This window comes from Aethalodelphis obliquidens, unplaced genomic scaffold, assembly GCF_003676395.1.
Source record: "Aethalodelphis obliquidens isolate GAN/ISIS:26980383/991018 unplaced genomic scaffold, ASM367639v1 scaffold18, whole genome shotgun sequence".
Classification (NCBI taxonomy): Eukaryota; Metazoa; Chordata; class Mammalia; order Artiodactyla; family Delphinidae; genus Aethalodelphis; species Aethalodelphis obliquidens.
Genome location: NW_020837962.1, coordinates 11,719,587 through 11,731,340, shown reverse-complemented (window position 1 = coordinate 11,731,340; position 11,754 = coordinate 11,719,587). Strand labels below are relative to the sequence as shown.

Sequence of the window (11,754 nt, the reverse complement as noted above, 5' to 3'; positions counted from 1 at the left end):
CCTCAGTGCACCTGCCCAGCACCAACTGGGGTTCAGCCCCTCACACTTACCACTAAGAGGGGCTCGGCTCCCCCATCCCCAGCACCAACTGGGGTGTAACTCTTCAGGTCTACCACCCAGGGGGTTTCAGTCCCCCCATTCGCAGCACCAATGGGGTTACAGCCCTGCCCAGCAGCAGTATGAACCCCACAGAAGCCTGCTTACCCCCAGCCTCCAGGCACAGATTCTGGCAGCCCCACAGGGAACTGTTCTGCTTGACACTCACCCTCCCCCCACCCACCCCCCACACATCCAGAGGTCTCTCCCTTCTGACCTCCTGGGTCTTAGCCTCCGGTCTTCACCTTGTCATGGCTGCAGCATTCTAGAGACAGACTGGTTGGGGTCTGTGTCCTGGCCCAGGTTCAGTTTCCTCATTTGCAGGGAGGGGCATATCATCACCCCAACCAGGCAAAGTTGTTAGAACCTTGGGAAGGTTCACACATATGATGGCTGGACACCCCCCCCATCTCCCTATGGCCCAGGCCATCAAGCTGGTCCAGGAAGAAGGTGGCCAGAGTGTGGAGGAGGGCAAGCAGCAGGCACTGGGAGTCCCTGATCTGGACAGCTGGTCAGTCCCCTCCGTGGACTCTTCCGTGAAATTTAGGGAGCAAGCCTATGCCTCCCACTGTGCTGGGCTCCCACAGGGGTCCCTAAACACAAGGGCCCTTCCCCCCACCCTTTATGGTGACCAATTCCTGGGCACCTGCTGGGTCAGGCACCATGCTGGTCACTTCATAGATGAGCTTGGACTTACTGTGCCCTTTTTACAAATGAAGAAAGTGAGGCTCAGAAAAGCCAAGTGACTCACCTGAGGTCCCAGAGTCTCCAGGTCATGAGTCTGAGATTTGAACCCACATCGGCCTCTTCATTTGTCCCAGATCTGCCTCTTACCAGGTTTGTTTTTCCAGTCACTTTGTCTTTCTGAGTCTCAGTTCCCCCTCCATAAAATGGGGGAATGATACCTCTCAGTAGATTATTTGAGGATTAACTGTGATGCTATTCATAAAGCACCTCACAGAACTTAGTAAGTTCTCAGCAAATAGCTTCTGTGGATATTGTGATATTCTTGGGCCTTCCTACCTGGGCCATCTGGGTAGCAGTTGCATTTTATTCATCTTCGTGTCTGCAGAGCCAAGCAGTGTGCCTAGCACACAGGAAACACTACAAAAGAAAAAAAAAAGATAGTTATTATCCTTACCATTATTTTCATGTTTTGGCTAGCTAAGGCAAACCACTCTGGCCTGAGCCTAACATTTTCAGGGCTGGGGCAAGAGTACAAACAGAGGCCCACACACCAAATGTCTAAGTATTCAAATGTTATAAATCATGCTAATAATGTATTAAATAAAATATATTCTGTCATCCTACCTTGACAAATACACCTTCATCATGAACTGAAAGGCCAAGTTCTAGTTGCGAATTATCGCATAGCTCTGGGAAATGAATTGGCCCCTGCCTCCAGCTGCCTCACCTCCGTTCTCTGCCCACTTCCAGCTCCAGCTCCAACTCTACCCAACAAACAGGTAGCCCTTAGTCACTCCTCAGACCTAGGCTTGGGCAACTTGCTGTGTGGTCCACCTTCTGGAGGACAGACCTGGGAAGAAAGCTGTACAGAGTCTACTAGATTCATCCTGGTAAGTGAGGCTAACGCCCTAGGAGGAGTCAGGAATTCTAGATCCGCTACCCACCAGCCCAGTGAACCTGGGACAAGCTCCCTAAGCTCAGCTGCCTCATCTGGAAAATGGGTCAGCAGCTCTGCCTGCAGTCCAAGGCTGATGGGAGGGTCCATCTGGAAACAGAGATGTGAATCTTCCTGGGGTCCCCCCAGCCTGGGGACGGGGGCAGCACAGCAGGCCATCTACTCTGGCTGGGGGTATGAGGATGCAGAGGTGTGGGACTTGGGCAGCCCTCCAGGAAGTCAGACCTCCGAGGACGATCCCAGGAGGAGGGGCCGCTGAGCCAGCAGAATTGCTGAGGCTCAGCCTGGAGTAGAGCTGGCTGCTGCTTCACTGCAGCCTGGGCTGGCCCCCTTCCCAGCTGCACGGCAACCTCCCCCTTCCCCTGGCAGCAGCACAACCCCTGCTCCTGTCCACCAGCTGTGCGCCCGCTCAGGGACTCCCTGGTACCCCTCCCAGCCCCCCAGAGCCCTGACGCCCAGCCCCTTAAGTATAAACTGGGGATGACGAATGTACCCTCCTCACGGGCTGCTGGGAGCATGAAGCATGATAGCTGCCAAGGTTTCCATCTTCTCAAAGATGCCACCTCTGTAAAGTGCTCAGCTGATGCTTGGTACATAAGAAGGGATCAACAACCATGGGTCCTATCTCCCCTTCCTGCCCAGCAGAGATGCTGGGGCTGCTCAGGCTGGGCATGGAGCCTGGCCTGGTCTCTCAGTTACCCATAGGCATGGGACATGTGCAGCCCTCCACCCAGAGTCCCCACAAAAAGGCAGACAGCTCAGGACTTGCCCCCCTGGGCCACAGATACCCCACAGACATCTGGCTGAGTCTTCCAGACCTCCTTTGCTCTCACCTCTCTCTCCCGCTCTCAGGCTCTCAGGGTTTATCCTGCTCCGGACATCCTTCAGGTGCTAGGGTTCACAGGGCTCTTCCTCTCCCAGGCTTCCAAGCCCACATATCCATCTGCCACTCCCCAGAGCTGCCTCTGAGCCTGGTGGAGCTGCCCTGGGGAGCTCCTCTACGTAGAGAGGAAGATGAAGAGGATGTATGAGGTGCGGAGGTTGCCTGGGAAGTATTCACCTCAGCCAGAAGGGGGGAGATCAGGGGAGGGATGAGCCCAGCAGGATGGGTTCTGCCATGTTCTAGCCACGTGCCCTTGGATACATGACTCTACTTCTCTGAGCCTCAGTTTTCTCGCCTCCAAAATAGGGGGTGGTTCCTCCTTGGCAGGGTTATTGTGAGAACCCAATGCAGAATGTGGGTAAAACGCTCAGCATAGTTTGGCGGTTCCTCGAAAAGTTAAACATGGAATTACCACACGATGCAGCAATTCCACTCCTAGTATATACCCAAGAAAAATTAAAACGTGTACTCAAAGAGATACTTGTACAGAAAATTTCATTTGTAATAGCTAAGAAGTGGAAACAACTCAAGTTTCCATCAATGAACAGATGAATGGATAAATAAAATGGGGTCCATCCACACAATGGAATATTATTCAGCCATAAAAAGGAATGAAGTACTGACACAGGCTACAACCTGGATGAACCTTGAAAATGTTATGCCCAGTGAAAAAAGCCAGACACAAAAGGTCTGTTGTAGGATTTCATTTATATGAAATGTCCAGAAGAGGTAAATCCATAGAGACAGAAAGCAGATTACTGGTTGCCAGGGGCTGAGGGGAGGTGGGGTGGGGGGATGGCGAGTGAGTGCTTAACTGGCGGTGGGGGAGATGGGGTTCTTTGGGGATGATGGAAATGTTCTGAAACTAGATAGAAGTGGTGTTTGCACAACTGTGAAGGTACTAAGTGCCACTGAATTGTTCAGTTAAAAATGGTTACTTTCATGTAATGTGAATTTCACCTCAATTAAAACAAAACACCCAGTATAGCCCCCCACACAGAATAAGCTCTCAAAATGCTATGAAAAGTCCTGAAAAAAACAGTTCAGCAGTTGAAGAGGTAGAGGTGAAGCATCCTAGGTGTGGGCAAGCATTCAAAGAGAGGGTGTACTGAATTCTGAGACTGTTGTTCACTCATGGCTTGTGTAGTGGAGAGAAGGAGAAGCCGCAGGGTTGGCAGGGGCTGGGCCCAGGAGTCTGGAGGGTAACGGGGGACCCCTGTAGGCTTCTAACAGGGGTCAGACTTAGGTTTTTAGAAGACCACTCTGTAATGCGAAGGACAGCCTGGAGGGGGCAGGAGTGGGTGTGGTGAGGCTGTTCCAGGAGAGGGAGTGGTGGCCCATCTTGCCTCACTGTCATACATGGGTGGGCACTGCACACAGAAGGGGAAGCCTTTGGGGGCAGGTCGATCATGAACTGTCTTGGCCGTGGAAAGTGGTGTCCATGGGGCCTTCAATGGAAAATGTCAAACAGGGAGCCGGATGTGAGCTGGAGACAGGGTGGAAAGGCCCCGGACCAGGGATGGTACTGAAAGCCCTGAAGAGTGGGCAAGAGCCCCCAGGGATAGTGTGGAGACAGGAACTCTGGAGGCCACCAGCCTTTAGGGGAAGGCAGAGTAAGAGACTGAGTGCAGGGCAAGAAGCTGGGTGGCGGTCACGGGAGTTTTCTAGGAGCAGTGCTGTCAGCCACTGTGCAGACAGATGTGGCGAGATGCAGAAGGAAAAGTATCCACTGGGTCTGGCAATGTGAGATGGCCAGGGACCTCGTGAAATTTTCACTGGAGAGCTGGGAGTAAAAGACATGACAGGGTCAAGCAGTGAGTGAGAAGTGAGAACAGATCTTTGAAAGAGAGCAGGCTGGAAAGAGTTTTGAGTTGTTTTATGGTGTTGAAATGCTGAGGGGAAGGAAAGAGGGGAGGTGGGGAAGGTACAGGAAAGAAGGTTCCCGGGACCCAGGGCCTGGGTGGATAGGCAGGGGACATGGCCTTGATCAAGGGGCCTGAGGAAGGAAGGGGGGGTGGAGCTGCATTTTTAAGCATGGTGGGAAGAAACCATGGGAGAGCCTGTCTCAAGGACTCTTTCGAGAATGAGGCCACGTGTGTAGAGTGTGGGAAGGCTGGATGGAAAAAGCAGCAAGAGGGACCCCAGTTTTTGAGGGGTCACTGGGATTAGTGAGGGGACCCGAGGGTCAGCCCCTGGCTGGACAGTCCTGAAAGGGACCAGAGTAGGGTTGCCTGATCTAGCAAATAAAACCACAGGACAACTAGCTACACTTGAATTTCACCTAGGCGACGAAGAACTTTTTAGTATAAGTATATCCCATGAAACATTTGGGATATACTTATACTTAGCAAAACAAAACATGTTGTTTATCTGAATTCAAATGCAACTGGATGTCCTGTAATTTACCTAGGAATCCTAGCCCCGCGTGGGAATCAGGGGATGGATGGGAGGGAGTCGATGGTGCAACTCGGCCTGGAAAATGGGTCTCAGAAGGGTGAGGTGCCCGAGTGGGGAGAAGGGGTCGCTGCTTCGTCCACCGGCGCCGCCCGATACCGCAGAGGCCCGTATTGAGGAGCCCCTGCCCCAGAACTCTAGTCTCGTCCCCCGTGCCTGCTCCCCTTACGCCCCTTGGTGTCGCCCTAATGGCCCATCGATAACTCTACGCTCAGCCTCGGCCTCTATCGACTTGCTCCGGCTCCGCTAGGCGTCCTGGACCGCGGCGGAACGCAGAGCAGCAAGTAAGGTACGGAGGCCGCGGGGCGAGGGCTGGAAAGCGGCTTTCAGTGGCCGGGAGAGCGCGCCCGGGGGAAGCTGGCTCAGCGGGACGGAGTCAGGGTGGTCGACGGAGCACCGGGAAGCTCGAGGGTCCAGCCAGAAAGCGCCCCCGCCCATCAGGTCCAGCCACCGGCCTGCTACGCATGCGCAGCCGTAGCATTCAGGCTTTTCCCTCCGGCCTGCCCGCTTCGCTGCGCATGCGCGGCCCGGCCCTGCGGCGGAGTGGCGCCCCGGACGTGACTGTCCCCTGCCGGCCGCGGGTAGGGTGGCATTCCGGCAGGGTTCTTGGGACGGGGAACGGAGCATGCGCCTTGGAGCTCGGCGCTGTCCTTCGCCGGGTGTCACGCGTATCCCTGAACCTCTCTGAGCCTCAGTTTCCCCACATCTAAAATGGGGATGATTTTATTTTTTAGCACCGAGTAATCTGTTGTAATCTGTTTAGGACATAGAGAGTATTCCCTAAAGACTGCATTCCTCTCTCTTCTCCGGATGCTCTGATCTCTGACTCCTGCCGGTCAGAACTAGGGCCCTGTGTAGATCCGAGTCTTTAAAGCAGCCACACCATGAACACGTCTCCAGGTACGGTGGGCAGTGACCCCGTCATCTTGGCCACTGCAGGCTATGACCACACGGTGCGGTTCTGGCAGGCCCACAGCGGGATCTGTACGCGAACGGTGCAGCACCAGGACTCCGTATCCTCCACTGTGGAATTGGGGCAGGTGGTGCTGGGCAGGATGCCTGGTAGGGATAACAGTCTGGGCAAAGGCCTCCGGTGGGAAGGATGGGCTCTGTTTGTCATCTTCCTTAACAGACCTAGCAGGTGAACGCGCTGGAGATCACACCTGACCGCAGCATGATTGCTGCTGCAGGTACCTGTACTCTCGACCCCAACCCCTGATTTCTCATAGGTCCATCTAGGCGCAGCCACACTTCAGTTTGGCCTGTGCCCCTAGGTTACCAGCACATTCGCATGTATGATCTCAACTCCAATAACCCCAACCCCATCATCAGCTATGATGGGGTCAACAAGAACATCGCGTCTGTGGGCTTCCACGAGGACGGCCGCTGGATGTACACTGGTGGGGAGGACTGCACTGCCCGGATCTGGGACCTCAGGTGTGGGGTACTGGGCAGGAGGGGTCTGCTGCCTGGGTGTGTGGGGGTGAGGGCCAGGCTGGGAGACTGTCTTAGGTCAGGTCCCCTCCAAGCAGAGGCTGAGACGGGGTTTTCTGTGCAGGTGACTTACTGAGGGCCAAGTGAGGAAAGATAGGGCAGGGATGAAGACCCACAGAGACAAGCAGAGCCTCAGCCTGATCCAATAGGCAGCTCTGGAATGAACTGCATCAAACAATGAGCCCCGCCTTGAGGCAAGGGGCCACCCTTTATGCCCCTCTGAGTCAGTTATTGGCTTCAAGCTGCCCCTGGGGAGGGCCAAACCGCCCAAGTATTTCCTATGGGATAGCGCCCATCGTAGAGAGACAAGATAAGTAGCCAGGGAAAGGGCCTTTCGGTGGAGTACCAATGGCATCCACTATAGACAGAGTGTGTCCCCCACCTCGAAGGTCCCGGAACCTGCAGTGTCAGCGGATCTTCCAGGTGAATGCGCCCATTAACTGTGTGTGCCTGCACCCCAACCAGGTGAGGGGGAAGCACAGGGCTGGGCACCCTGGGGCTTTGGAGGGCAGGGGTCCTGCCCCACCTCACATCCCCTGCACCTCAGGCAGAACTCATTGTGGGTGACCAGAGTGGCGCCATCCACATCTGGGACTTGAAAACTGACCACAACGAGCAGCTGATCCCGGAGCCTGAGGTCTCTATCACATCGGCCCACATCGACCCGGATGCTAGCTACATGGCCGCGGTCAATAGCACTGTGAGTCCCAGGGACGGGTGTGCAGCTCAGCTCCCAGCCCCTTACCTCCCTTATTCCCTGAAGGTGGGCTTATTCCCCAGATGTCCCTCTGGCCCCTCCCCTCCCCCCACAGTCCTGCTTCCCCGTCCTGGGCTTCAGCTCTGACCCAGCCACCAAAGCCAGAAACCTGGGTGTCACTCCTGATGCTACCTCTCGCTACCTGCCATAGCCCACCCAGCAGTCCAGTCACCTCCATCTCCAGAGTCTTTCCAGTTGTCCGTTTCTTTCTCCTCCCTGTCTCCTCCTGATCCAAGTTTCCCTCGTCTCTCCCGACAGTGATTGCAGCCTCTCTGACCTCCTTCCTTCCTCTGTGACCTCCCCCTGCCCCTAACCCATTTTCCCTCGACTGCCAGAGCATCCTTCAGCAGTACCAGCCTGACTGCATCCTTCCCTGGGTGAACTGCAAGATGCCCTAGGCTCCTTACCAGGGCCTCAGGACACTGTGATTTGACCCCTGGACTCCTATCCAGCCTCATTTTCTTCCTTTAACGTCCATTCAGTCTCAGCAAATCAGTTGTTCCCGACATCCCCAGACCGCCCACTTCCAAGCCTTTGCCCTGCTGTTCCCTCTATCTGGGTGCTCTCCTCTCATCTTGTTCTTCACATTCTTGTTGGCCAGCGGCATCCTTCAGGAAGGCCAGGCATGGCCTCCTGCCCTCAGCTCATCAGGTATGGATGGCCCTTGGTTGGGGCCAGGTCACCCAGGTGCTCCTTGCAGGCAGGGCCAGATGTGCCTGTCACATGTCCCCTGGCCCGCAGATCCTTGTGCACAGCCACAATGTTGGATGGCAGCCCCTGGATCTAGGTCTTGCTGCCAGGGCATCCTTCCCCACCTGTCAGACCGGAGGCTCCGGGCCTCCCGTGACTTCCCTCCTACACCACAGGGGAACTGCTATGTCTGGAACCTGACTGGGGGCATTGGTGACGAGGTGACACAGCTCATCCCCAAGACCAAGATCCCAGCACACACCCGCTACGCCCTGCAGTGCCGCTTCAGCCCAGACTCCACGTGTGTGCAGGGCCTGGGGGGCCGGGAGCCCTTGCATGGCTGCGGGGAGGAAGCAGTGTGCCTGGGGCTGAGGGCCTAATGCGTTGGGCCTGCTTGGAGGACGGCAAGGGGGTACAGGATGGGAGTGGCCGTTGATGACACCCCTGCCACGCTCACACCCACCCCCAGGCTCCTCGCCACCTGCTCGGCCGACCAGACATGCAAGATTTGGAGGACGTCCAACTTCTCCCTGATGACGGAGCTGAGCATCAAGAGCAGCAACCCTGGAGAGTCATCCCGAGGCTGGATGTGGGGCTGCGCCTTCTCGGGGGACTCCCAGTACATAGTCACCGGTGAGCCCCGCCTGCCTGCCGTGCCTCCCCACGCCCGTTGGCCCGGCCTGGGGCTGCACTCTGAGCCGCCACCCACGCTCTCCCTCCCTGCAGCTTCCTCTGACAACCTGGCCCGGCTCTGGTGCGTGGAGACGGGAGAGATCAAGAGAGAGTACGGCGGCCACCAGAAAGCTGTTGTCTGCTTGGCCTTCAACGACAGTGTGCTGGGCTAACCTGTGTCCCCTCAGGATTGCAGGCAGCTGTCCAGGCGGCACCAGCTGGATGTGTCTGTCCAGCTGCCCAGATCAGAGTGACACCCCATGGCTGGTCTCTACCATCCTAGGCTCGCTGGACCTGACTGACCTACCCTGGTCCCTGGCCAGACTAGACTGGCCAGGCTGGTCCATCCTGGGACTCTCTCAGCCCCGGCTGCTTACATGGATGTGAGGAGGCTCAGGAGGCCCACCCTAGGCAGCTTGCATTCCCTTCAGAAATTCTGGACCCACAGGGCCTAGAGCCGCTGAGGGGGATCCGAGGCTGGTGCCCATCCCCAAGCCAGTGCCTCCTCCTTCCCCTCCCTGCCACTGTTTCGTGTCCCGAGGCCACAGAGGACACCGTCATGGCCAGGTGGAGTTGTTTATTAGCCCCGCCAGCGGCTACCCTCCATGGACTGGTGATCGCGCCAGCCAGCTGGCTGGCCTGAGGGGCTGCGCTGCAAGGGCTTAGTCCGGGAGGTAATAAAAGCAGACGGACATGCAGATGTTGCTTGGGAAGCAGATGTCGATGCATAGGTAGATCAGCCGCTGCCTCTGGGGCCCTGGGGGGAGGGGCCTCCATGATCCCTAAAGGACTCCTTCCCCACCCCGCCACCGACTGTCCTGCGGGAGCCCAGGCCCCTCCGCACAGCCTGCCCCAACTCACTCTCTGCTCGTCGGGCCCAGTAAATGGGGGTCTTTGCACAAAGGTTCCGCACAGAAGCCCCCACCTGGGCAGGGTCCACCTCACGGCTCCCAAGCACTGCCAGCAGCTCCTGGGCATAGTGGGTGTCCTGGCTGGGGCTGCGAGTCCCTTGGGGCTGCAGAGAAGGACACTCGCACTGCCCCTGGCTGGGTTGGGCCCACATGTCCCTGGACATGCTGGCATTGTGCCAGCCCTGCCCTGGCTCTTGTCAGCAGCCTCAACCAAAGGAAGATAGAGCTTCTGTTCCCCTGAAACTGGAGCCCCATCCTGCCCCGGGCCCAGACCACACACAGGACCCTTTGTCTGGCCCCTGGCTGGAGGCTCCTTACCCAAGAGGTGTTCACCAGCAGCTGCAGGGTCTCGCGGTCTCGGGGTTCCATCAGGCGGAGGAAGCAGGCCCGGTGCTCTGAGGGGCGGTAACAGACACAACCCTGGGAAGGCAGGCAGGTGAGGCAGGGCCACCTGAACATCCACCCCCGCCCCCACCCCCCTCCCCAGGCCACTCACGCTCTGCCCGTCGAACAGCACTGCCCAGCTGCGGTTGCTCTGAGCTGGAGTCACTCTGATGGTTGCCACGTTCTGGGCCACGTCCACCTGTTCGGTTTGGTTGGACCAGGGTACCCTGGGGCTCGGGAGGGTCAGACGGAGCGTCTGCAGCAGTGGCTAAGAGTGGGAAGCAGGAGCTCAGCTGGCCAGGCTGGAGCAGACCCCAACACTCCCCCAGCCCTGCTGCGAGGCTTCTAACCCCGCCACCCCTCTGGTCCTCCTGCTGTCTGCTCCGAGCCCTGGCTCCACTGCAAGTGTGGGCTATGCTGGTCTCTCCTCCTCCTCCCCACTGTCTGTGCCCTGCCCGGGTCCTGAGGGGGCCTCACCTTGAGAGGGCTGTGAGCGAAGCCAAGAAGCCCTCCAGCCACAGCCCCAGCGGTGGCCAGTGCCAGCAGCAGCAGTAGGAGGCCAGGAGCTCTCCAGCCCCCGTGGCAGGGCTTGGTCTTCACGTGGAGGCACATTGCAGTCAGTGGGGCCTGGAGTAGAGACCAGGCAACAGGCTGGCTCAGGGAAGGAAGGGGCTGAGGAGGTATGGGAGGTGGACGCTTCTCCTGCCCCTGCAGGACAGGCCCTGGGTCTTTGTCCAAGGAGAGGGCACCGAGTGGTGGGAGGCACTCACCCCGACAGGTCCAGACCCGGGTCTCTCGGCCCGGCAGCTCCCCTGCTCCATGATGCAGCCCTGGTGACAATGTGCTGATTGTCTGCTGCAGCCCGGGAAACCTCAGGACACCTCCGATGAGTCAAACAATCGACCTGGCCCCTTCCCCTCCTGACCCCCCTGCCTCCTCCCCAGCCCAGCTACCTGATATCCGGGTCAGAGACAGGTCACCTGGGGAGGCTGCTCGTCACTGTGCCTGGCTCTCCCAACACCTGGCCTGTGCAGACCAGAGCACACATGGTCACGGGAGGTCATGAGAGCGTGGCCACTGTGGAAGTCAGGACCCAGCGGCTGGCACAGAGAGCAGCTGAGGCCTGACCGACTTTATATAGGGAGTCTAGTTGGGGGCAGATTTAATTTTTCCTAAAGAAGCCTGTTTCTAGTCTCTCGGGTTACCTCTACACTCCCAGGACTGGGTACAGGGCCTGGCACGCAGCAGACCATTAACAAGTGCCTGTTTCATGAATGACAGGCATGGGACTCTGTGCCACTTCCCTTTCCTCCCCATGCACCCCAGCTGCTCCCAGCTGCTTCCCAGCCCCCACCAACACAGGGCACCCCCCCCCAGGTAGGTGCCTGCCTGAGACCAGGATGGCTTCCAGGAGGCTCCACTGCGGTGAGGACAGCTTCCTGAAATCTCCTGCACGCCCCAGGATGGTTAGGTCAGCCTCATGTCCACTGACCCCTGCCCTGCCCAGCGTGGCTTTCTCTGACTGGTGCCGCGCATTTCTAGCTGCTTGATGCTGTGGATCCCAACAGTTACTGGCCCTCAGCACTGGCAGCTTTCAGGAAGTGCATTCCTTAACCGGCTTCACCCCATGGCCCTTTCATACTTTCTTTGTCCCTTGTTTTTCCTGATTCTTCAGAACCTGACTCCCTGCAGTGGGCCTGAAATGGGGTGGAGTTGCTGTGGTCAGCGTCCCAACTCTGGAATTGGAATCCCAGAATGGCCTTGTACTGAA

The 11,754-nt window shown here is 57.5% G+C and overlaps 2 protein-coding genes across 7 annotated transcripts; one reads left to right on the top strand and one right to left on the bottom strand.

Moving 5' to 3' along the window:
- Positions 1-5,199: 5,199 nt before the first annotated feature.
- On the top strand, positions 5,200-9,386 carry MLST8 (MTOR associated protein MLST8). 3 transcript variants are annotated; one of them, XM_027117780.1, is made up of 9 exons: positions 5,200-5,364; positions 5,916-6,088; positions 6,214-6,265; positions 6,350-6,512; positions 6,959-7,034; positions 7,117-7,269; positions 8,193-8,317; positions 8,486-8,649; positions 8,743-9,386. In XM_027117780.1, exons 2-9 carry the CDS (start codon positions 5,960-5,962, stop codon positions 8,859-8,861), a joined length of 981 nt encoding a protein of 326 aa, XP_026973581.1. In that variant the 5' UTR covers positions 5,200-5,364; positions 5,916-5,959; the 3' UTR covers positions 8,862-9,386. The 3 variants fall into 3 exon arrangements, with proteins under 3 accessions (XP_026973581.1, XP_026973583.1, XP_026973580.1); XM_027117782.1 differs by lacking the exon at positions 5,200-5,364 and having other exon boundaries at positions 5,378-6,088; positions 6,217-6,265; XM_027117779.1 differs by lacking the exon at positions 5,200-5,364 and having other exon boundaries at positions 5,379-6,088.
- Positions 9,251-11,747, bottom strand: BRICD5 (BRICHOS domain containing 5). Of its 4 annotated transcripts, XM_027117795.1 has the most exons (6): positions 10,754-11,747; positions 10,461-10,610; positions 10,096-10,251; positions 9,918-10,019; positions 9,550-9,703; positions 9,251-9,445 (listed from the first exon to the last, which is right to left on the bottom strand). In XM_027117795.1, the coding sequence occupies exons 1-6, from the start codon at positions 10,802-10,804 to the stop codon at positions 9,351-9,353; spliced, it is 708 nt and encodes a 235-aa protein (XP_026973596.1). In that variant the 5' UTR covers positions 10,805-11,747; the 3' UTR covers positions 9,251-9,350. The 4 variants fall into 4 exon arrangements, with proteins under 4 accessions (XP_026973596.1, XP_026973595.1, XP_026973594.1 ...); XM_027117794.1 differs by having other exon boundaries at positions 9,251-9,703; XM_027117793.1 differs by lacking the exon at positions 9,251-9,445 and having other exon boundaries at positions 9,587-10,019; positions 10,754-10,813; positions 10,937-11,747.
- Between the last annotated feature and the right edge of the window lie 7 nt (positions 11,748-11,754).

Coding starts and splice junctions, on each gene's coding strand:
- BRICD5 (XM_027117792.1), bottom strand. CDS start 10,804: ATGGAGCAGGGGAGCTGCCGGGCCGAGAGACCCGGGTCTGGACCTGTC. Junction 10,611..10,753: donor CCGGGTCTGGACCTGTCGGG/GTGAGTGCCTCC, acceptor TCTCTACTCCAG/GCCCCACTGACTGCAATGTG. Junction 10,252..10,460: donor TCGCTCACAGCCCTCTCAAG/GTGAGGCCCCCT, acceptor TCCCACTCTTAG/CCACTGCTGCAGACGCTCCG.
- MLST8 (XM_027117780.1), top strand. CDS start 5,960: ATGAACACGTCTCCAGGTACGGTGGGCAGTGACCCCGTCATCTTGGCC. Junction 6,089..6,213: donor CGGTGCAGCACCAGGACTCC/GTATCCTCCACT, acceptor TAACAGACCTAG/CAGGTGAACGCGCTGGAGAT. Junction 6,513..6,958: donor GCCCGGATCTGGGACCTCAG/GTGTGGGGTACT, acceptor CCCACCTCGAAG/GTCCCGGAACCTGCAGTGTC.